Raw genomic sequence first — 25,851 nt, 5'->3', positions numbered from 1 at the left:
AGACTGGATGATAAGAGCTTCTCAACCGAATAATAACACGCATTTCCCATATTTATTCTGTGTTTAATTTCCTCCCGAGTGTCATTTATATTTGTTACTGTTGCTCCAAGGTATTTGAATTTTTCCACCTCTTCGAAGGATAAATCTCCAATTTTTATATTTCCATTTCGTACAATATTGTGGTCACGAGACATAATCATATACTTAGTCTTTTCGGGATTTACTTCCAAACCTATCTCTTTACTTGCTTCCAGTAAAATTCCCGTGTTTTCCCTAATCGTTTGTGTATTTTCTCCTAACATATTCACGTCATCTGCATAGACAAGAAGCTGATGTAACCCGTTCAATTCCAAACCCTGCCTGTTATCCTGAACTTTCCTAATGGCATATTCTAGAGCGAAGTTAAAAAGTAAAGGTGATAGTGCATCTCCCAGCTTTAGCCCACAGTGAATTGGAAAAGCATCAGATAGAAACTGACCTATACGGACTCTGCTGTATGTCTTAGTCTCCTCATATGATCCATATATCTTAATGTCGTCATTCATCTGATATCTTCTTCTGCCCCGAACTCTTCTCCCGTTCGCCATTCCTTTCAGTGCATCCTTCAATAGGCAGTTTTTTCTCAGCCAGTGACCTAACCAATTCCTTTTTCTCTTCCTGATCAGTTTCAACATCTTTCTTCACCCACTCTTTCCAACACAGCTTCATTTCTTATTCTGTCTGTCCATTTCACACGCTCCATTCTTCTCCATATCCACATTTCAAATGCTTCTAGTCGTTTCTCTTCACTTCGTCGTAATGTCCAGGTATCTTCTTCATACAATGCCACACTCCACACAAAGCACTATGTATGGAGAATAAAAGGAAGGCAGAAAATAGGAAACATCGGAGAAAGCTGGGTTTGCAGTGAAAGATCTGCCCATGGGCAGAAAGCTGAATGAATGAATGAATATATATATATATATATATATATATATATATATATATATATATATATATATATATATATATATATATATTCGATTCTTTCGCATGTGGCTACGTCTTCCGAATCCCCCAGCATCTCGATCCTCCCATAAAACACAAGATAGGCCTATATCCCTTCTCTCCACTTCTTCATTTCTACCATTCTGCCACATATTTCTTGCCCTTATGCGTTTCTTCCTTGCAATCAAAAAGTTTCTTTAAAAGTAGAGGTGAAAATGCATCTCCCTGCTTTAGCCCGCAGTGAATTGGAAAAGCATCAGATAGAAACTGACTTATAATGACTCTGCTGTAAGTTTCACTAAATCGAACTAGTTTCTTGGGAATAACAAATTCAATAAGAATATCATATAAAACTTCTCACTTAACCGAGTCATATGCCTTTTTGAAATCTATGAATAACTGATGCACTGTACTCTTATACTCCCATTTTTTCTCCAATATCTGTCTAATACAAAAAATCTGATCAATAGTCGATCTGTTACGCATAAAACCACTATGATGATCCCCAATAATTTCATCTACATATGGAGTTAATCTTCTCAAAAGGATATTCGACAAAATTAATACGACGTCAACAAAAGTGATATTCGTCGAAAGTTACTACAGTTAGTCTTGTCCCCCTTCTTAAAAATAGGTACGATTATGGAAATTCTACAAGTTGGTGTGTAAAAATTAAATAATACCAGCATTTGATGTGTTTTATTTGTGTAGAAAGTTATTTGCAATAAGGACTCGAAGTTTAATTTTCATTTATCTCAAAGCTCATTTTTATGACATCTCACTTTATACAAACACCGTAGAATTGCTGTTGGTGATCCACAAAAATGTATGAGACATAGATGAAGGAACTCGATGTTTACCTTTCGAACTCGGTGAGTCTGGACGAGTCCCGGAATCCTTTCGCGAACGGATTGCTGTCGATTTTCAGCTTCGTGATCTGCAAGAGAAAGCAAAACAGTGACGACTGTGAAGTAACAAATGCACCACGCTGACATCCCCTTGTTCTGCATTAAAAGAAAGGAAGGTTGTTATGGCGACAAGACATTAGCAATACAGCCAGGCTGTACAACTCGCTGGGATCATGCATTTACATTTCAGGTCAAACATATCAAGCGTCTGCGCTATTCTCTGTGTAAAACGGAATGTGTGTAAGGAAAGACGGTGGTGAAATTAATTTCTTTCATAGTTCCCTGCCCACTACAAACCCAGCATTCTCCAACCTTATATATTTTTCACCTTTCTCCTAGTCTCTGCTCAAATAAAAAAATGCAGTTTTTTTAATTTATGCTTATCAATATTTTTATAAACTTTCTAGTTTCTTAATTTTTTTATTGCTTTCTTTTTCAAACTCATACGCATTTTAAGGACGTGAAGTGACTTTTTAAATGTCATTGCGCATGTGTTATGTAGCCCTTTAGTATTTACAATGTTTCGCACGATGCAATTTATAACCAATTTTCTTAAAATTTTCAACAAAATATAGAGTAAAGAGATTTCCACTTATATTTTGTGAACACTTTATGTTTTTCAAGATATGATTTTAATAATATGATAAACTATCTATCAAAAAGTGTGAGAGATAATAACTTTTAAAGTTTAGTATTTTTCCGACACAATAAGGATGGTACAAGAAATTCCATAATGGCGTTTTCTCATTATTATTTCCTTTAAGTCACATATTTTTATCGGTATGGCATAATTGCACCCCGCGGTCAATTGGGAGGCCTAGGCATGGCATAGTTGCGCCCCGAAGAAATCAGGTAGCAGAATGGACATGGCATAGTTGCGCCCCGAAGAAATCAGGTAGCAGAATGGACATGGCATAGTTGCGCCCCGAAGAAATCAGGTAGCAGAATGGACATGGCATAGTTGCGCCCCGAAGAAATCAGGTAGCAGAATGGACATGGCATAGTTGCGCCCCGAAGAAATCAGGTAGCAGAATGGACATGGCATAGTTGCGCCCCGAAGAAATCAGGTAGCAGAATGGACATGGCATAGTTGCGCCCCGAAGAAATCAGGTAGCAGAATGGACATGGCATAATTGCGCCCCGAAGAAATCAGGTAGCAGAATGGACATGGCATAGTTGCGCCCCGAAGAAATCAGGTAGCAGAATGGACATGGCATAGTTGCGCCCCGAAGAAATCAGGTAGCAGAATGGACATGGCATAGTTGCGCCCCGAAGAAATCAGGTAGCAGAATGGACATGGCATAGTTGCGCCCCGAAGAAATCAGGTAGCAGAATGGACATGGCATAGTTGCGCCCCGAAGAAATCAGGTAGCAGAATGGACATGGCATAGTTGCGCCCCGAAGAAATCAGGTAGCAGAATGGACATGGCATAGTTGCGCCCCGAAGAAATCAGGTAGCAGAATGGACATGGCATAGTTGCGCCCCGAAGAAATCAGGTAGCAGAATGGATATGGCATAGTTGCGCCCCAAAGAAATCAGGTAGCAAAATGGACATGGCATAATTGCGCCCCAAAGAAATCAGGTAGCAAAATGGACATGGCATAGTTGCGCCCCAAAGAAATCAGGTAGCAAAATGGATATGGCATAGTTGCGCCCCAAAGAAATCAGGTAGCAAAATGGATATGGCATAATTGCGCCCCAAAGAAATCAGGTAGCAAAATGGACATGGCATAATTGCGCCCCAAAGAAATGAGGTAGCAAAATGGACATGACATAGTTGCGCCCTGATGGGCATAGTACACACGAAGTGATTGTCATAAAATAAATAAATTACTTACAAATATTATAGTGGTAGCTGCACTGAAATCAAGTAGCATCTGATCAGTTTTGCTATTTAAAATAACGCTCTTTTATCGATCGCATACAACAAAAGAACTGCATTTTTTTGTTTGTACACCAATATCTTAACCCTACGGTACAGGTTTTCGCAAATCGAAACTTAGAACCATTGTGAATTATTAACTCTTTACCCTTTGCACTAAACTTAACATTCATTTTAAATTAACCTCACTATACTCCACAGACTGTGTGAAAATCACTAATAAAACATCAAGATTGCTCAGGCCCCATATTGCAACGACTCACTCATTTGAATATGTCAGCTAATAAAGTACTACCAACTTCATGGTGTTCATTTTAACGGTAGGTTATCGATAATCACTGCATAAACAGTAGAAAAAAGTTAATAAAGTGCCGCCAACTTCATGGTGTTCATTTTAACGATATCGATAATGAATATTAAATCGAATAAGAAATCAATAAGGTTCGTTGATTACGAGGCTTGAGTTCCCGTAATGTCTTTTTCTCTACCTATTTCATCGGGGCGCAACTATGCCATGCCCATTTTTATTTTGCCAAACCGACTAACCCTCTATCGTCTGGTGCATTTAGTTCATTTACATAATAATAGTAATGAAGTAGCCTATATTTTATAAAAAAATGTTATAAATCTAAACATGAAATTTTCTATTATGCATGTCATAGTACAGTAGTAGTAGTAACAATATCATCAATCAACGAAATAAACTAAGAACCCCAATCAAACAATGAAACAATTAATTGATCAACAAACTACACAATCATCCAACCAACGAATCAATGAAGCAACCAACAATAAAGAAAACAGTCGACTCAAACAACAAATCAATGAAGCACTCAAACAACAAACTAATTACCAAACCATTCAACCAACGACCCAAAAAATCAACCAACGTATCGCTCAACTAAATAACTAACCTACCATCAAAACAATCACTAACAATAAACAGAATAATCAACAACTCAAGCACCAAACAATTCAACCACCCAATTAACAAATTAATAATCAAACTATTCAATCGACCAGCGAATCAATAATTGACTAAACAACTACCAAAACAATAAACTTAAAAACAGAGAAAACAATCAACATCTGAAACAAGAAAGCAAAAATTCAACCACATACAGTAACTACCTAGCCAAATAATGATCCAGTCAAAGAAGGAGCCAACCCACGAGGCAAAGAATCAATCAAAAAATAATAATGTGACAAAAATTAATTGAATCAATCATCCAACCAACGCATCAATGAAGCAACCAACAATAAAGAAAACGGTCAACTCAAACAATAAATCAATGAAGCACTCAAACAACAAACTAATTACCAAATCATTAAACCAGCGACCCAATAAATCAACCAACGAACCACTCAACTAAATAACTAACCTACCATCAAAACAATCAACTAACAATAAACAGAATATTCAACAACTCAAGCACCAAACCATTCAACCACCCAATTAACAAATTAATAATCAAACTATTCAATCGACCAGCTAATCAATAAATGACTAAACAACTACCAAAACAATAAACTTAAAAACAGAGAAAAAAATCGACAACTGAAACAAGAAATAAAAATTCAACCACATAACTACCCAGCCATATGACGATCCAGTCAAAGAAAGAGCCAAGCCACGAGGCAAAGAATAAATAAAAAAAATAGATAATAATGTGACAAAAATTCATTGAACCAATCGACCAACAAATCAACCGACCGACCGAACCCCTCCTGTTAATTGGCTACCATGTAAACCTGTAAGGTCAGACTTCAAATGAAGTTGACTCACGCTCAGCACGGCGAATTGTCTGTCATTCACTGAAGTGAAAGGTCCTCGTAGCCATTCCCAGCAAGGATGATTAATTTTTTCTCGCTGCTCCCTCCCACCTTGAGAATGGTCAGAAACAGAGCGTGAAGTGACCTCTCACTCCCAGGCAGTGTCTTCTGGAGTCATTAGACTGCGTTCGAGTTCTGAAATGTGGCATCGCCCAGCAACGACTGCGTTTGTTTAGTTCTGCTTCCACGCTCAGCCTACTGGACCAGACCAGCTTACGGGGTGTAGATCACTCGTTTTGTGACCATTTTGTATTTGTGTTCAGTGGTGGCTCATGATAAAATATTGTGTGTGTTCACAATTTTGTGTTCCAAAATCAAAGAGAGTTTGAAATCGTACTATTAGCTTAATATGAAATGTCATGATTCCAATATTTCACTACCGAAAAAGCCGTATATAAATTCAAAACAACATATGTAATAATAATAATAATAATAATAATAATAATAATAATAATAATAATAATAATAATAATAATAATAATAATAACAATAATAATAATGAAGCCCAGTCTTTTTATTTCCAATTTTTCCTCGTAAGCCAGTTTACCCAGTTCTTTACTGTTCAAAATTACTTGAACAGAGTTCATTGTTTGCGTTTGTTAAAAATGAATACATACCACAATGCCGTTATTTACAAAAGCGTGTGTTCAGTGATATATTTTGATTCACAACACACTGATACACTATAGCCTATACCAGTACTGTAATCCCATTCGCATAGATTGATTACTATAAATACATGTCAGTAAATATTATTCTTATTTAAATTCATACCACCATCACATTCAGCCTGCACGTGTTTGAAAGTCAAACTATGCTATTATGCTAACACTGAAGTATAGTAATTCACAAACTGCACTCTCGTAGCAGCACTGTACACACATCCATATAAAGTAAACGTTCCGACAGTGACATGCTGACACCTACAGGTTAAAATACAGACTAACTTCCTTATCGAGATATTTCACGTGAACGATAGGCATCGATGCACCTGACAACTGTAGGATAGATTCACTGTTCACTTAACGCTTCGTGCTTTTGACGAGTCATAAGCGGCCAGCGAAAGTCAATTTTCTCCCGCGCATGCTTGAAATTCCTGTAATCTTTTTGAAAAGAGCACGGCTTCTACGTGAACGGATGTTGCCACGTTTACATAAGAAGTTTATGCAAGATGCGGGAAGTTTAAAATACTCGGTTCTCATATTATACATCCCCACTACGCCAATACGGTATTAAATAATAAAACTAGTCGTGCATTAATGGAAACAAGATGTTCACGTGCTCTTGTGCTCTTATTGACGCACCGCCACAGTTTGTATTGCAGTATCCGGTTTGCAAACAAAAAGCGTAGAAGAGTGTATCATAATTAAATGGTTCGTTTTCAAAATCTGCTATTTCACTTTGTTATTTTTACAAGAAAGAGCTTTAAAATAAACGAGGCAATTTTTAAATACGTGTCTATTCTTATTTTAAAGATATTTTAAACATTTTATGTACTTAATGTAGTAGAATACTTCATAGTTTCTAAATTTAAATATAAGATATTAGGTCTTGGCCTGAAAAAACATAAAATAGAAAGTTTTGAAAAAAAAATCTTACTTACAAATGCTTTTACAGGTTCATTACCGCCCTCACATAAGACCTCCACCGATGCCTATCCTGAGCAAGATTAATCCAATCCCTACCATCATAACCCACCTCCCTCAAATCCACTTTAATATTATCCTCCCATCTACTTCTCGACGTCCCCAAAGTTCTTTTTCCCTCAGGTCTACCAACTAACACTCTATATGCGTTTATGGATTCGCCCATACGTGCTACATGCCTTGCTCATCTCACATGTCTGGATTTAATGTTCCTAATTATGTCAGGTGAAGATTACAATGCGTGCAGATCTGTGTTGTGTAACTTTCTCCATTCTCCTGTAACTTCATCCCTCTTAGCCCTAAATATTTTCCTAAGAACCTTATTCTCAAACGCCCTTAACCTATGTTCCCCTCACAAAGTGAGAGTCCAAGTTTCACAACCATAAAGAACAACCGGTAATATAACTGTTTTATAAATTCTAACTTTCAGATTTTTTGATAGCAGACTGGATGATAAAAGCTTCTCAACCGAATAATAACAGGCATTTCCCATATTTATTCTGTGTTTAATTTCCTCCCGAGTATCATTTATATTTGTTACTGTTGCTCCAAGATATTTAAACTTCTTCACTTCTTCAAAAATTAAATCTCCAATTTTTATATTTCCATTTCGTACAATGGGCTATTCTGGTCACGAGACATAATCATATACTTTGTCTTTTCGGGATTTACTTCCAAACCTATCTCTTTACTTGCTTGAAGTAAAATTTCCGTGTTTTCCTTAATCGTTTGTGGATTTTCTCCTAACATATTCACGTCATCCACATAGACAAGCAGCTCATGTAACCCGTTCAATTCCAAAACATCTCTGTTATCCTGGACTTTCCTAATGGCATAAATCATAAATTTGTAAAAATGAACGGTAATTCTACGTAACTTATCTGACACTTTTATGAAGGGGCATGCAAAATATTGTTGATAATAATGTAGTTAGTATTAAGAGTTTTTGTTATCACATGACTTTAACTGATGTAATCCAGCAACTCTAAAAGACAATGGAACAAGGGTAGGAATTTTTTTTAATAGTATCTTGCAGTTTGTATTGTAAGTAATGTTTACCCTTGTACAAGTTGGGATGCGATGATACAGGAGGCTGCCTTGTCAGACACTTACAGATTACCATGTTGTCTCGTTGGACCCCACATCCTGCAGATCGTGTGATACCGGAGTCAGGCGTTGTCGCGCCCAGGGTGGGCCAATTACTGCTACAAGGGGGAGTGTCAATATGCGTTACGGGTGCATGGGAGATGAGGTTTTGGCAGATGGCGCAGCACCCAGCATCATCAGCGGGATGTCTGCTTGCCATGCAGGCACAGGAATGCCGAGAATGTCTTGACATACATTACCCTCGTCAAGTCCCCCTGCATCCCCTTCTTACATTGCCTAATCCCAGGGTGTAAACAATATTGCCTTAACGGCTATAGGATTATCTTTTATAAAGAAGAAAAAATGGTGTAGCATTATTATTATTATTATTATTATTATTATTATTATTATTATTATTATTATTATTACTCACTGGCTTTTAAGGAACCCGGAGGTTCATTGCCGCCCTCACATAAGCCCGCCATTGGTCCCTATCCTGAGCAAGATTAATCCATTCTCTATCATCATATCCCATTATTTGAATAATTCGTAACGAGTAGTTTTTTACGGTGAAGGGTTGTTAGCCCTTCGCCCAATCCCCAAGCTGGAGGACCACCCCTCATCGCCTGTCCGCGACTGCTTATTCAATATATTCACAGCTACCCTCCATATCTGGAGGCCGTCTCCTCGATATTATTATTATTTTCTTTTTTATATTATTTTAATGTACCGAAGTACATATGATATTTCCATGCAGATATTCTGCGTCATCATACGATGAAAGAGTAATGGAACGGAAAAAATTCTCTCCGGCGCCGGGATTTGAACCCGGGTTTTCAGCTCTACGTGCTGATGCTTTATCCACTAAGCCACACCGGATACTCACCCCGGCGTCGGGCAGAATCGTCTCAGATTATGTTCCAACTCTTGGGTTCCCTCTAGTGGCCGCCCTCTGCACTACGTCATAGATGTCTATGAACGTAGGACTGAAGTCCACACATGTGCTGAGGTGCACTCGTTATGAGTGACTAGTTGGCCGGGATCCGACGGAATAAGCGCCGTCTTAAATCACGGCTATAGGTTTACTTTTTATATGAATAAAAAATGGTCTAACATTATTACTTTATTATTATTATTATTATTATTATTATTATTATTATTATTATTATTATTATTATTATTATTATTATTATTATTACTGTTTTAGCTTTACTCTGGAATATGCCATTACGGAAGTTCAGGATAACAAAGAGGGTTTGGAATTGAACGAGTTAGTACATCGGTTGCTTGTTTATGCGGATGACGTCAATATGTTAGGAGAAATTCCACAAACTATTAGGGACAACACGGGAATTTTACTTGAAGCTAGTAAAGAGATAAGTTTGGAAGTAAATCCCGAAAAGAGAAATAAGTCTTTTCTATATATATATATTATGCCTATATTTTATGTTACAATTATTAACAAAATAAATAAATAAATAAATAAATAAATAAATAAATAAATAAATAAATAAGTCTCGTGATCAGAATATTGTACGAAACGAAAATATAAAAATTGGAAATATATTCTTTCAAGAGGTGGAAAAATTCAAATATCTTGAAGCAACAGTACCAAACATAAATGATACTCGAGAGGAAATTAAACGCGAAATGAATATGGGAAATGCCTATTATTATTCGGTTGAGAACCTTCTGTCATCCAGTCTGCTGTCAAAAAATATGAAAGTTAGAATTTATAAAACAGTTATATTCCCGCTTGTTCTGTATGGTTGTTAAACTTAGACTCTCACTTTGAGAGAGGAACAGAGGTTAAGGGTGTTCGAGAATAAGGTGCTTACGAAAATATTTAGGGCTAAGAAGGATGAAGTTACAGGAGAATGGAGGAAGTTACACATCACAAAACTGCACGCATTGTATTCTTCACCTGACATAATTAGGAACATTAAATCCTGACGTTTGAGATGGGCAGGGCATGTAGCACGTATGGGCGAATCTAGAAATGCATATAGAGTGCTAGTTGGAAGTCCGGAGAGAAAAGGACCTTTGGAGAGGCCGAGACGTAGATGGGAGGATAATATAAAAATGGATTTCAGGGAGGTGGAATAGGATGATAGAGACTGGATTAATATTACATAGGATAGGGACTGATGGCGGACTTATGTGAGGGCGGCAATGAACCTGCGGGTTCTCTAAAAGCCATTTGCAAGTAAGTAAGCAAGCAGGTGTCTTTACCATTCGCTGTAACAACTGTCTCTTTTGATTTTAAAAATGTAGGGACCAATTTTATTATGATTTTAATATAAACAGGACACCATAGGTCAGCTTTTCTCTGTGTAGCCTATTGGTCGTTCATCCAGAGCCTAGATAACGTTTAATTGTTGCTACTCTCATTTCAAAAACTCGTCAGAACCAGAAAACGTGTCATGAACAATGTCCGGGTGAGATTGCAACAAACCATAAGTACCTAGGGGATTACTTGAAATGTGTAATTTTCAAAAAATAATAACATACCAAGTAATTGCATTGCTCAAACCGTTTTCAGTATTATTTTGATATTTGTAAATCCCACAGTCACTTTAGAAGAGCATGCTGAAATTCTTGCCGGACTCTAGGCTAATGGCCGTGACGAGATTTGGTGTGTGAGAATAGATCCTCATAGCGCATGCGCGTAAATACTCTAAGCCATACCTGCACAAACAGCGCTCAACGAGCGCGCGCGCTCCTTTGGAGCGGGAGAGCTGTGTTTACCTCTCGCCGAAACGGAGAGGAAGATACGTCAGAATGACATAGACTTGCTATAGGTAGAGGAGAGGGAAACGACCACTCAGCTATCTAGTGGAGTGCAGTGTGTAGGCCTATTCTCAGTAACTGTTTCACGTTGCTTACCTACTGCTACAGTACAGTATGGAGGAATCTAAAAGACGGAACATAACATTTAACATTTAACGATTTACAGCTCGAACTTATTGATCTTTAATGTGACCTAAAGATCGTTTGAATAATACTACTAGCCTGGTTGAGTTTTACAAGACTAGACATTAGCAGTAATATCCACGACTACACAGGCTGGCTGTGAAAATGATTGTTATGTTTGGCTCAACATTTATATTTGTGAGCAACTGTTTTCTATAATCAACTTTAACAAAGGCAGACATCGAACATCTGTAACTGATGTTTCATTACGATCAGTAGGCTACTGTTCCTTTCAGCTGCCAACAGCATAAAACCTCGTTTTGATGTACTGATAAATAAAAATATAACAAAATGATATTGTACATTTAAGTAGCTACAGAATTTCTATTATTTCTGTAAAATAAATATTTCCTTATTAACTAATAACAGCATATCTTGGAGCAACAGTAACAAACATAAATGACACTCGGGAGGAAATTAAACGCAGAATAAATATGGGAAATGCCTGTTATTATTCGGTTGAGAAGCTTTTATCATCCAGTCTGCTGTCAAAAAATCTGAAAGTTAGAATTTATAAAACAGCTATATTACCGATTGTTCTGTATGGTTGTGAAACTTGGACTCTTACTTTGAGAGAGGAACATAGGTTAAGGGTATTTGAGAATAAGGTTCTTAGGAAAATATTTGGGGCTAATAGGGATGAAGTTACAGGAGAATGGAGAAAGTTACACAACACAGAACTGCACGCATTGTATTCTTCACCTGACATAATTAGGAACATTAAATCCAGACGTTTGAGATGGGCAGGGCATGTAGCACGTATGGGCGAATCCAGAAATGTATATAGAGTGTTAGTTGGGAGGCCGGAGGGCAAAAGACCTTTAGGGAGGCCGAGACGTAGATGGGAAGATAATATTAAAATGGATTTGAGGGAGGTGGGTTATGATGGTAGGGACTGGATTAATCTTGCTCAGGATAGGGACCGATGGCGTGCTTATGTGAGGGTGGCAATGAACGTCCGGGTTCCTTAAAAGCCATTAAGTGAGTAAGTAAGTAAGTAATAAGTAAGTATTAATAATAGTTCAAGATAGTTTTGCAAACACTGAACGGGAATTCATTTCATAAACACTTGTACTAGTACTTCCCATTAGTGTATATTTTGTACGAGATCACCCCTTCTTCCAGTCCACCCTTATACAGAGCGCAGCTGATATCTGCATTCCGCTCATGAGCTGTGAGCCGGCTCGGAGAGCGCAAACCTTGTGCAGGCCTGATCTAAGCAGTATGAACGTCATATCACGAGATGCTGAAAGTATAGTCTGCAAATAATACATCAACAGCTGAGAGCCATTTTTTTAATGTTGTGAGATTAGGCAGTCGAGGATGCCTGCAGTTAGCGCTCGGCTCTGGCACGTCACACGCCCCCCCCCCCCTCCTGTCCTGTCTCATTTAAAAACTATTATTTATGTTTGCCTTGGCTTGAGGCGCGAAAACTTAAAGAACTCGGTACACCGAGCAGCAGCGGCAATGGCAGAAAAACACTCTTGAGAGTTGAAGTGTAATGACGGGGGGATGTACCGTTGTGGGGACGATGAAGCGAGGAGGGCGGCAAAAACGAAGCGACTGATGAAAATGTTGAGAACTTCAGGATGGAAAAAACCCGAGGTTATTGTCCTAAAATACACCCGAGAGGCCTAATATACGAAAACGTGTAAACAAAAAGTTCAATCTCCACTTAATGATCGCCAGGATCATCAGTGCAAACAATGGCAGTTCTTCACTCTAACTGTGAACGATGTCAAGAGCAGATACTCGGACTTCCTCATGCTATTGACAACGACAAAGACGATGAGAATTACGAGCTAGATAATGTGAAGAGAGCGGTCATTGAGACCTGGCCCTTATCGGGGACGTCTCACTACAAAATATAGCCTATATAATAATAATAATAATAATAATAATAATAATAATAATAATAATAATAATGATTTATTTAACCTGGCAGAGTTAAGGCCATACGGCCTTCTCTAACACTCAACCAGGAATAAAAACTGCATTACAAAAAACACTACAAATTTACAAAGTACACTACAATTTTACATACACAACTGAATAAGATAATAACAAAATATAAACAAGTAAGTAGAAATCAGACATAATATATAATATACAGAAAGAAAGAAAAAAAGCATAATAAAATGTGAACAGCAGGTCAAAATAAATGAGACATACAACGTATAAAAAAATAAGACAATTATTTATAATAATAATAATAATAATAATAATAATAATAGTAATAAAATAGTGCAGTACAAAGCATACAATGAATACAATATTTTTAAGTACACACAGTAAGGAAAATTATGATTATATATAGCTCAACTTATCACATTAGAGATATACCATTATCGGAAAATATGAAAACAAAAATATAAAATAAGTTAAATATCACTAGAACATAAAAAAATTGTGAATACGTGGAAACATGCAATACAACACTTGTCATAATAGTAAGTTAGTTTGGCAACTCGTCATAAGATAATTTTCTAACTTGGATTTGAAAGATTTCAATGTTCGGCAGCCCTTGACTTCAGGCGGCAGAGAGTTCCAGTGACGAGAGGTAGCAACAGTGAAAGATGAGGAATACAGAGATGATGTGTGAAGTGGAATTTCTAGCGTGTTATCGCGTTGTGATCGAGTATTAATATTATGATAGCGAGAGAGAGTATGAAAACGAGCGAATAAATAATAGGGGGATGAAGTGTGCATAATTCGATATAGGAGAGAAAGTGAGTGCAGATTTCTCCTCTCATGTAACCTAAGCCATGATAACTTCTCGAAAGAAGGTGAGATATGATATAGTGTTCTGCCCAAGGGCAGATCATTCACTGCAAATCCAGCATTCTCCAATCTTTCCTATTTTCTGCCTTCCTCTTAGTCTCCTCATATGATCCATATATCTTAATGTCGTCTATCATCCGATATCTTCTTCTGCCCCGAACTCTTCTCCCGTTCACCATTCCTTCCAGTGCATCCTTCAGTAGGCAGTTTCTTCTCAGCCAGTGACCCAAACAATTCCTTTTTCTCTTGCTGATCAGTTTCAGCATCATTCTTTCTTCACCCACTCTTTCCAACACAGCTTCATTTCTTATTCTGTCTGTCCATTTCACACGCTCCATTCTTCTCCATATCCACATTAATTAATTAATTAATTAATTAATTTATTTATTTATTTATTTATTTATTTAAATCCACCACCAACAGAAGCAGGCTTCCAATTACAGGTGGCTTACACAGATACATACACAAAATACATGATAAAAAAAACAAAACAAACAACACAAACGAAAGAAAGAAAATACATAACGGTAATAGACGCTAGAATATAATATTGCGGTTAATATAGTGCCAAATGTCAATATAATGATGCAAAATTATTTAAAAACTAGAGTAAAAACATTATAATATACTTCTTCGTAATTTAAATATCTAAGGAAATACAACTCGTATTAATATTGTATGAAATTTTTCAACTGTTAAACTGCAATCTAATTGAGAATCACAGTTTAAAGACAGAGAGTTGTAAGTATTAGACATAACAAACAATGGAGAATTCTTGAAGAAAACAAATGCTTCTAGTCGTTTCTCTTCTCTTCGTCGTAATGACCATATTTCTGCCCCCCTACAATGCCACGGTCCACTCAAAGCACTTCACTAGTCTCTTCCTTAGTTCTTTTTCCGGAGGTCCGCAGAAGATGCTCCTTTTTCTATTCAGAGCTCCCTTTGCCATTGCTATCCTCATTTTGACTTCCTGACTTGAGCTTCATATCCAAGAGTCATATCAAATGGTCCCGCGCCTTGGCGTCGTATACGGAATGCGACCTGGTTCGAGTCCTCATGGAATATATTATTTTGCCATGATATTTCAGCCAGCGCATAGGTTTGGTGTTCATCCATTATCGTGAAACATTTGTGAAGCTACGATAGGTAGCGAAATCCGGTTAAGAAAGCCAGCTATAACAGTTGGGGGTTCATCGTGCTCACCACACGATACCTCCATTCTGGTTGGATGATCGTCCACCTCTGCTTCGGCATGTGGACGTGAGGTCAGCAGCCGGCTGATCGGCCTGAGCCCTTAAAGGGCTGTAGCCCCACGGATTATTATAGATTATTATTATTTCTTTTATTATTGTCTTTATTATTATTACTTACTTACTTACTTACTTACTGGCTTTTAAGGAATCCGGAGGTTCATTGCCGCCCTCACATAAGCCCGCCATTGGTCCCTATCCTGAGCAAGATTAATCCATTCTCTACCATCATACGCCAAATCCATTTTAATATTATCTTCCCATCTACGTCTCGGCCTCCCCAAAAGTCTTTTTCCCTCCGGCCTCCCAACTAACACTCTATATGCAGTTCTGGATTCGCCCATACGTGCTACATGCCCTGCCCATCTCAAACGTCTGGATTTAATGTTCCTAATTATATCAGGTGAAGAATACAATGCGTGCAGTTCTGCGTTGTGTAACTTTCTCCATTCTCCTGTAACTTCATTCCCCTTAGGCCCAAATATTTTCCTAAGCACCTTACTCTCAAACACCCTTAATCTCTGTTCCTCTCTCAAAGTGAGAGTCCAAGTTTCACAACCATACAGAACAACCGGTGATATAATTGTTTTATAAATTCTAACTTTCAGATTTTTCGACAGCAGACTGGATGATAAAAGCTTCTCAACCGAATAATAACACGCATTTCCTATATTTATTCTGTGTTTAATTTTCTCCAGAGTATCATTTATATTTGTTACTGTTGTTCCCAGATATTTGAACTTCTCCACCTCTTCAAAAGATAAACTTCCAATTTTTATATTTCCATTTAGTACAATATTCTCGTTACGAGACATAATCATATACTTAGTCTTTTCGGGATTTACTTCCAAACCTATCTCTTTACTTGCTTCCAGTAAAATTCCCGTGTTTTCCCTAATCGTTTGTGGATTTTCTCCTAACATATTCACGTCATCCGCATAGACAAGCAGATGATGTAACCCGTTCAATTCCAAACCCTCTCTGTTAGCCTGGACTTTCCTAATGGCATACTCTAGAGCAAAGTTAAAAAGTAAAGGTGATAGTGCATCTCCTTGCTTTAGCCCACAGTGAATTGGAAACGCATCTGACAGATACTGACCTATACGGACTCTGTTGTACGTTTCACTGAAACACATTTTAATTAATCGAACTAGTTTCTTGGGAATAATAATAATATTAATAATAATAATAATAATAATAATAATAATAATAATAATAATAATAATAATAATAATAATATCGTGGTAGAGCAAAATTTATAATCGTGCTGGTGAAGCCAGTTTCGACAGCTAGTCAATGCCAATCTGCTTGCAAACCGAACCCAGCTCTCCCTAACGGAATCCCGCACGTCGCTACAATGCTCTGCCTTGGTTGCGGCTTTCCCACATCACACAACTTTGTTTCCACTTTGGTGCCTACACCACTGAACTACTTCGCTCTGCCAGGATTCCGTTTGTTTAATGTTTACTGCACTTAACTTCAAGTGTCAAGTTCTAGGGGTGGACATCACCTTACACTTCTTTGTTATTCCCTATGCTTATGTATTATTTTTGTTCCTGCCCTTGTAAATGCTCCTTCACTTCGACTGTTTTCTTTGTTTCTGCTGTTGTGTATGTTTTCACTTTGCTATTATATTTGTGCTTCTCTTGTTTTTGTTTTTGTTTTTGCAGTTTTGTATTCTTTCATTTTGCTATTATATTTGTACTTCTCTTGTTTTTGTTTTTGCTGTTGTGTATTCTTTCGATTTGTTTTTATATTTGTGTTTCGCTTGTTTTTGTTTTTGCAGTTGTGTACGCTTTCACTTTGCTGTTATATTTGTACTTCTCTTGTTTTTGTTTTTGCTGTTGTGTATTCTTTCGTTTTGCTGTTATATTTGTGCTTCTCTTGTTTTTGTTTTTGCTGTTGTGTATTCTTTCGTTTTGTTCTGATATTTGTGCTTCTCTTGTTTTTGTTTTTGCTGTTGTGTATTCTTTCGTTTTGCTGTTATATTTGTGCTTCTCTTGTTTTTGTTTTTGCTGTTGTGTATTCTTTCGTTTTGTTGTTATATTTGTGCTTCTCTTGTTTTTGTTTTTGCTGTTGTGTATTCTTTCGTTTTGTTCTGATATTTGTGCTTCTCTTGTTTTTGTTTTTGCTGTTGTGTATTCTTTCGTTTTGCTGTTATATTTGTGCTTCTCTTGTTTTTGTTTTTGCTGTTGTGTATTCTTTCGTTTTGCTGTTATATTTGTGCTTCTCTTGTTTTTGTTTTTGCTGTTGTGTATTCTTTCGTTTTGCTGTTATATTTGTGCTTCTCTTGTTTTTGTTTTTGCTGTTGTGTATTCTTTCGTTTTGTTCTGATATTTGTGCTTCTCTTGTTTTTGTTTTTGCTGTTGTGTATTCTTTCGTTTTGCTGTTATATTTGTGCTTCTCTTGTTTTTGTTTTTGCAGTTGTGTACGCTTTCACTTTGCTGTTATATTTGTGCTTCTCTTGTTTTTGTTTTTGCTGTTGTGTATTCTTTCGTTTTGTTCTGATATTTGTGCTTCTCTTGTTTTTGTTTTTGCTGTTGTGTATTCTTTCGTTTTGCTGTTATATTTGTGCTTCTCTTGTTTTTGTTTTTGCTGTTGTGTATTCTTTCGTTTTGTTGTTATATTTGTGCTTCTCTTGTTTTTGTTTTTGCTGTTGTGTATTCTTTCGTTTTGTTGTTATATTTGTGCTTCTCTTGTTTTTGTTTTTGCTGTTGTGTATTCTTTCGTTTTGTTGTTATATTTGTGCTTCTCTTGTTTTTGTTTTTGCTGTTGTGTATTCTTTCGTTTTGTTGTTATATTTGTGCTTCTCTTGTTTTTGTTTTTGCTGTTGTGTATTCTTTCGTTTTGTTGTTATATTTGTGCTTCTCTTCTTTTTGTTTTTGCTGTTGTGTATTCTTTCGTTTTGTTCTGATATTTGTGCTTCTCTTCTTTTTGTTTTTGCTGTTGTGTATTCTTTCGTTTTGCTGTTATATTTGTGCTTCTCTTCTTTTTGTTTTTGCTGTTGTGTATTCTTTCGTTTTGTTGTTATATTTGTGCTTCTCTTGTTTTTGTTTTTGCTGTTGTGTATTCTTTCGTTTTGTTGTTATATTTGTGCTTCTCTTGTTTTTGTTTTTGCTGTTGTGTATTCTTTCGTTTTGTTGTTATATTTGTGCTTCTCTTGTTTTTGTTTTTGCTGTTGTGTATTCTTTCGTTTTGTTGTTATATTTGTGCTTCTCTTGTTTTTGTTTTTGCTGTTGTGTATTCTTTCGTTTTGTTGTTATATTTGTGCTTCTCTTGTTTTTGTTTTTGCTGTTGTGTATTCTTTCGTTTTGTTGTTATATTTGTGCTTCTCTTGTTTTTGTTTTTGCTGTTGTGTATTCTTTCGTTTTGTTGTTATATTTGTGCTTCTCTTGTTTTTGTTTTTGCTGTTGTGTATTCTTTCGTTTTGTTGTTATATTTGTGCTTCTCTTGTTTTTGATTTTGCTGTTGTGTATTCTTTCGTTTTGTTGTTATATTTGTGCTTCTCTTGTTTTTGTTTTTGCTGTTGTGTATTCTTTCGTTTTGTTGTTATATTTGTGCTTCTCTTGTTTTTGTTTTTGCTGTTGTGTATTCTTTCGTTTAGTTGTTATGTTTGTGCTTCTCTTGTTTTTGTTTTTGCTGTTGTGTATTCTTTCGTTTTGTTGTTATATTTGTGCTTCTCTTGTTTTTGTTTCTCCTGTTTCGTATGGTTTTGTTTTGTTGATATTTTTGTGTGTTGTTTTTGTTTGTGCTATCATGTATGCTTTAGTTTTGTTTTATTTATGCTTCTGTTATTTTTGTTACTGTTATATGTACTTTTGTTTTGTTGTTATCTTTGTGTTTCTTTTTCTTTTTTTTTTTTGTTTCCGCTGTTGTGTATGCTTTTGTTTTGTTCTTTTCGTAGCATAAACAAGAAGAACAGAAAAAGAGATAATAAAACGAAAGCATACACAACAGAAAATCCTATAAAAACAAAAGGAAAGAATATACGTCATCATAAACAAAAATTGATTAATAAAGACCAGGAAAACGAACAGAAATAACAACTTAAACATTCACTACAGAACCCTGTCTGTCATAATGAATCATGCATTCTGTTTGCTGCAGAATTTGATGCCTTTCCTCACGGGAGAGATATTAATTCTCCAAGAATTGGAGCGGACGAAAATGTTTCTTAAGGAGCCTGAAGTGGACACTAGAGACAAGGTAATGCGTGTTACGTAATGGTCCATGTAGATTACAGTCTGGCCTGAGGATAGCTGTTATGGTGGAGGTAATGTAAATTTGAATTCCGCAAAAACATGGAAATTTCTCGATTATCTTTTAAGCGGAGGTTTTAATGTCTCAATCAATTTATAGAAGTTCGGTATCGCGGAGTAATTTGGGACTTCGACAAGCACGAAAATGAATTTAACAAACATTGAAGTAGGTCGATGTGTTTAACTATAGACTTAATGTAGTATAAATTCTGATTCAGGCAGTGCAAGATAATCTGCATAGTCTGGCTTTATGCGCCATAAAATATGCATGAGATCCAACGTGAAACAAGAGCTACACAATTAAAGTCGTGTAACATACTAGAGTGAACACAGAGACCTCTTCATGACGTCCCATCTGCGGTGAATTGCGAGTGAGAGAGTAGCTGAATCTTACAAAATAAATGTCGTTATTATAGCCTATAATACGCATATTTTTAACTGTATCAGAGTAAATGCCCTGTTACGTAAAGGCGTGTCAAAATATCTATAACTACAATGCATCTAATAGTTTTCTTTCCAAAAAAAAAAAAAAATGGGAGTATAAGGGTGCAGTTAATCAGTTATTCATAGATTTCAAAAAGGCATATGACTCGGTTAAGAGAGAAGTTTTATATGATATTCTTATTGAATTTGGTATTCCCAAGAAACTAGTTCGATTAATTAAAATGTGTCTTAGTGAAACTTACAGCAGAGTCCGTATAGGCCAGTCTCTATCTGATGACTTTCCAATTCACTGCGGGCTAAAGCAAGGAGATGCACTATCACCTTTACTTTTTAACTTCGCTCTAGAATATGCCATTAGGAAAGTCCAGGATAACAGAGAGGGTTTGGAATTGAACGGGTTACATCAGCTGCTTGTCTATGCGGATGATGTGAATATGTTAGGAGAAAATCCACAAACGATTAGGGAAAACACGGGAATTTTACTGGAAGCAAGTAAAGCGATCGGTTTGGAAATAAATCCCGAAAAGACGAAGTATATGATTATGTCTTTTCACCAAAATGATGTACGAAATGGAAATATAAAATTTGGAGATTTATCCTTCGAAGAGGTGGAAAAATTCAAATACCTTGAAGCAACAGTAACAAATAAAAATGACACTCGGGAGGAAATTAAACGCAGACTAAATATGGGATATGCGTGTTATTATTCGGTTGAGAAGCTTTTGTCATCCAGTCTGCTGTCAAAAAATCTGAAAGTTAGAATTTATAAAACAGTTATATTACCTGTTGTTCTGTATGGTTGTGAAACTTGGAGAGGAACAGAGATTAAGGATGTTTGTGAATAAGCTGCTTAGGAAAATATTTGGGGCTAAGAGGGATGAAGTTACAGGAGAATGGAGAAAGTTACACAACACAGAACTGCACGCATTGTATCCTTCACCTGACATAATTAGGAACATTAAATCCAGACGTTTGAGATGGGCAGGGCATGTAGCATTGTATGGGAGAATCCAGAAATGCGCACTACAAAGTAAAATATGTAAGTTCAACGCATGACACCTCAGATGTGCTTGTATATCACTACCTTAAACACCAATGATAATATGAAACTCGTAATTGGAATGAATCAGCAAGAAGTAGAAGATCTTAACAATTTTACAACTGTCCTGTATCTCATGAAGCAGACACGGAACAAGAAATAAAAGAATTTCAAAGAGCTATATGAATAATACAATTGATGAAGAGAGATTGGTTTGTTCACCCCTGCCATGTATCGTGCTACACGACGTATCATTTAATTCATAATGATTCTCTGTCGGTCCATACTGTAATTCAATTCACTGACTCTTATATCAGAACTCGATTAGCTATCCGTTTTAAACATCAAGTACTCAAGCTGACGTTCCTGAAACGACCACCAGGGAGGCTTCTGTTCCATGCTGTCAGTCGTAAAGTAGAGGTGGGGGGGGGGAGCTGCTCTCCATGCCCTCAAACGTGCTTGTCACATGTATGAGATTTAATATTTCCATCCACAGTCCTCCAGGAGGCGTTTCCCACGCCTGTAGTTAGTGACTGAAGGAAATATTACATTGTCTGCACCAATTTAAGTGGAGGGGCAGGAGTTACAGAACAAAAACCTAATTTACGAATCGCAAGGCCATCCCGTAGAAATGTTGCGACGTTAGAAGCAGCTAAAGACGAAAATGTCGTTACTCAGAAAATTAGACTTGACACGAACTCTGGAAATAGTGAACATTACACACTTCAACAATTTACAAGATCTACATGTTGGTTCTATTTTCAAAGACACGGTTTAGAGAACCACGCCATATACATCGACTATGAAGAGCTCCTGTACTTCCAATATACAATTACTATTAAAATAATCACTTCAAAATCTGTCAATAAATCTAAAGTTTAACAACAACAATGAATATAAAATTACAGTCACTATTGTCTTACGGTCTATCAACACTATCTATAATGTGTACGTAAAATAAATAACTACTACTAATGTTTCTTGGTCTCTGAATGACCTCTGTACTTCAAAAGATACTGTTCATAGACCGCAAGACAATAATAATTGTAATTGTAATTCTTCATTTAACATTCCTTTACACTACAGAGGCTAATCATAGACGATGAGATGATGATTGTAATTGCAATTTCTTATTTAACGTTCCTTTTAAACTACAGAGGCTAATCATAGACGATGAGATGATGATTGTAATTGTAATTCTTTATTTAACGTTCCTCTTAAACTACAGAGGCTATTCATAGACGATGAGATGATGATTGTAATTGTAATTCTTTATTTAAGCTACAGAGGCTATTCATAGACGATGAGATGATGACTGTAATTGTAATTCTTTATTTAAACTACAGAGGCTATTCATAGACGATGAGATGATGATTGTAATTGTAATTCTTTATACTACAGAGACTATTCATAGACGATGGGATGTTTTTAATTGTAATTCTTTATTTAACGTTCTTTTTAAACTACAGAAGCTATTCATAGACTATGAGATGATGATTGTAATTGTATTTTTTTAGTTAAGCTACAGAGGGTATTTGTAGACGTTGAGATGATGATTGTAATTGTAATTCTTTATTTAAACTACAGAGGCTATTCATAGACGATGAGATGATGATTGTAATTGTAATTCTTTATACTACAGAGACTATTCATAGACGATGGGATGTTTTTAATTGTAATTCTTTATTTAACGTTCTTTTTAAACTACAGAAGCTATTCATAGACTATGAGATGATGATTGTAATTGTATTTTTTTAGTTAAGCTACAGAGGGTATTTGTAGACGTTGAGATGATGATTGTAATTGTAATTCTTTATTTAAACTACAGAGGCTATTCATAGACGATGAGATGATGATTGTAATTGTAATTCTTTATACTACAGAGACTATTCATAGACGATGGGATGTTTTTAATTGTAATTCTTTATTTAACGTTCTTTTTAAACTACAGAAGCTATTCATAGACTATGAGATGATGATTGTAATTGTATTTTTTTAGTTAAGCTACAGAGGCTATTTGTAGACGTTGAGATGATGATTGTAATTGTAATTCTTTATTTAAACTACAGAGGTTATTCATAGACGATGAGATGATGATTGTAATTGTAATTCTTTATTTATACTACAGAGGCTAGTCATAGACGATGAGATGATGATTGTAATTGTAATTCTTTATTTAACGTTCCTTTTAAACTACAGAGGCTAGTCATAGACGATGAGATGATGATTGTAATTGTAATTCTTTATTTAACGTTCCTTTTAAACTACAGAGGCTATTCATAGACGATGAGATGATGATTGTAATTGTAATTATTTATTTAACGTTCCTTTTAAACTACAGAGGCTGTTCATAGACGATGAGATGATGATTGTAATTGTAATTCTTTATTTAACGTTCCTTTTAAACTACAGAGGCTAGTCATAGACGATGAGATGATGATTGTAATTGTAATTCTTTATTTAACGTTCCTTTTAAACTACAGAGGCTATTCATAGACGATGAGATGATGATTGTAATTGTAATTATTTATTTAACGTTCCTTTTAAACTACAGAGGCTGTTCATAGACGATGAGATGATGATTGTAATTGTAATTCTTTATTTAACGTTCCTTTTATACTACAGAGGCTATTCATAGACGATGAGATGATGATTGTAATTGTAATTCTTTATTTAACGTTCCTTTTAAACTACAGAGGCTAGTCATAGACGATGAGATAATGATTGTAATTGTAATTCTTTATTTAACGTTCCTTTTAAACTACAGAGGCTAGTCATAGACGATGAGATGATGATTGTAATTGTAATTCTTTATTTAACGTTCCTTTTAAGCTACAGAGGCTATTCATAGATGATGAGATGATGATTGTAATTGTAATTCTTTATTTAACGTTCCTTTTAAGCTACAGAGGCTATTCATAGACAATGAGATGATGATTGTAATTGTAATTCTTTATTTAACGTTCCTTTTAAGCTACAGAGGCTATTCATAGACAATGAGATGATGATTGTAATTGTAATTCTTTATTTAACGTTCCTTTTAAACTGCAGAAGCTATTCATAGATGATGAGATGATGATTGTAATTGTAATTCTTTATTTAACGTTCCTTTTAAACTACAGAGGCTATTCATAGACAATGAGATGATGATTGTAATTGTAATTCTTTATTTAACGTTCCTTTTAAACTGCAGAAGCTATTCATAGACGATGAGATGATAATTGTAATTGTAATTCTTTATTTTACATTCCTCTTAAACTACAGAGTCTATTCATAGACGATGAGATGCTGATTGTAATTGTAATTCTTTAACTTACGTGTCATAGTTTCTGAATAGCCTGTATGACTTGAATACTACCGGTACTACAGTCTGCTGTTCTTGTTGTCTGGGTAGCGAGGCACACTGAAGAACATAATGTTGAGTCGTTCATGCAGGAAGAACCGCCGGTGGCTGTCGTGAAGCACGGTAAGCTGTATAAAAGTATGGCGTGCAAACGTAATAATGTGTGATGCATTTCATTGCATGTCTGTCTGTCTGTCGGAGTGGCGGACAGAATCTCGTGAATCATCTGGTCTACCAAATGACAACAGGGCAAGATAACAAGACAGGATGTTCATGAGCAGTCCATGTTTGACTAGGAGACTTACACGTGTGAATTGCAGCACAAACATTATACAGGCTGTTCATAAAAATGAGACACTAAACACATTCACTTTAACCACAAAATGTTTTCTATACTGACTCATAATTGTATAAATAGTAATACTATTAATTTATTTGATGAAACATTTGCGAGATATACTGATTGCACTGGCTACCGGGCTGCAGGTTTCCGGTTCAATCTTCATTTCTCTGTGTTAAAATTTAGGACTGAAGGTTTCCGGTTGAATCTCCATTTATTATTGTTAAACTTTAGGGCTGAAGGTTTCCGGTTCAATCTCCATTTATTATTGTTAAACTTTAGGGCTGAAGGTTTCCGGTTCAATCTCCATTTCTCTGCGTTAAACGTTAGGGCTCTCTTTGCGGTTCAATCTCCATTTATTATTGTTAAACTTTAGGGCTGCAGGTTTCCGGTTCAATCTTCATTTCTCTGTGTTAAACTTTAGGGCTCAAGGTTTCCGGTTGAATCTCCATTTATTATTGTTAAACTTTAGGGCTGAAGGTTTCCGATTCAATCTCCATTTCTCTGCGTTAAACTTTAGGGCTCTCTTTGCGGTTCAATCTCCATTTATTATTGTTAAACTTTAGGGCTGCAGGTTTCCGGTTCAATCTTCATTTCTCTGTGTTAAACTTTAGGGCTCAAGGTTTCCGGTTGAATCTCCATTTATTATTGTTAAACTTTAGGGCTGAAAATTTCCGATTCAATCTCCATTTCTCTGCGTTAAACGTTAGGGCTCTCTTTGCGGTTCAATCTCCATTTATTATTGTTAAACTTTAGGGTTAAAGGTTTCCGGTTCAATCTCCATTTCTCTGCGTTAAACTTTAGGGCTCTCTTTGCGGTTCAATCTCCATTTATTATTGTTAAACTTTAGGGCTGAAGGTTTCCGGTTCAATCTCCATTTCTCTGCGTTAAACTTTAGGGCTCTCTTTGCGGTTCAATCTCCATTTATTATTGTTAAACTTTAGGGCTGCAAGTTTCCGGTTCAATCTCCATTTCTCTGCGTTAAACTTTAGGGCTCTCTTTGCGGTTCAATCTCCATTTATTATTGTTAAACTTTAGGGCTGAAGGTTTCCGGTTCAATCTCCATTTCTCTGCGTTAA

General features: G+C 36.1%; 1 protein-coding gene across 1 annotated transcript in view; it reads right to left on the bottom strand.

Moving 5' to 3' along the window:
- Nucleotides 1–25,851, bottom strand: part of LOC138711244 (T-box transcription factor TBX20-like) — a 298,047-nt gene that overhangs the window by 13,383 nt on the left and 258,813 nt on the right. Inside the window, exon 5 of the mRNA XM_069842658.1 lies at nucleotides 1,848–1,924. Coding sequence (XP_069698759.1) covers nucleotides 1,848–1,924 — 77 coding nt within the window. The remainder of the gene's footprint in view (nucleotides 1–1,847; nucleotides 1,925–25,851) is intronic.

The sequence above is a fragment of the Periplaneta americana genome, chromosome 12 (assembly GCF_040183065.1).
Source record: "Periplaneta americana isolate PAMFEO1 chromosome 12, P.americana_PAMFEO1_priV1, whole genome shotgun sequence".
Classification (NCBI taxonomy): Eukaryota; Metazoa; Arthropoda; class Insecta; order Blattodea; family Blattidae; genus Periplaneta; species Periplaneta americana.
The sequence above is the reverse complement of the archived record's forward strand: the minus strand, read 5'-3'. Positions and strand labels throughout refer to the sequence as shown.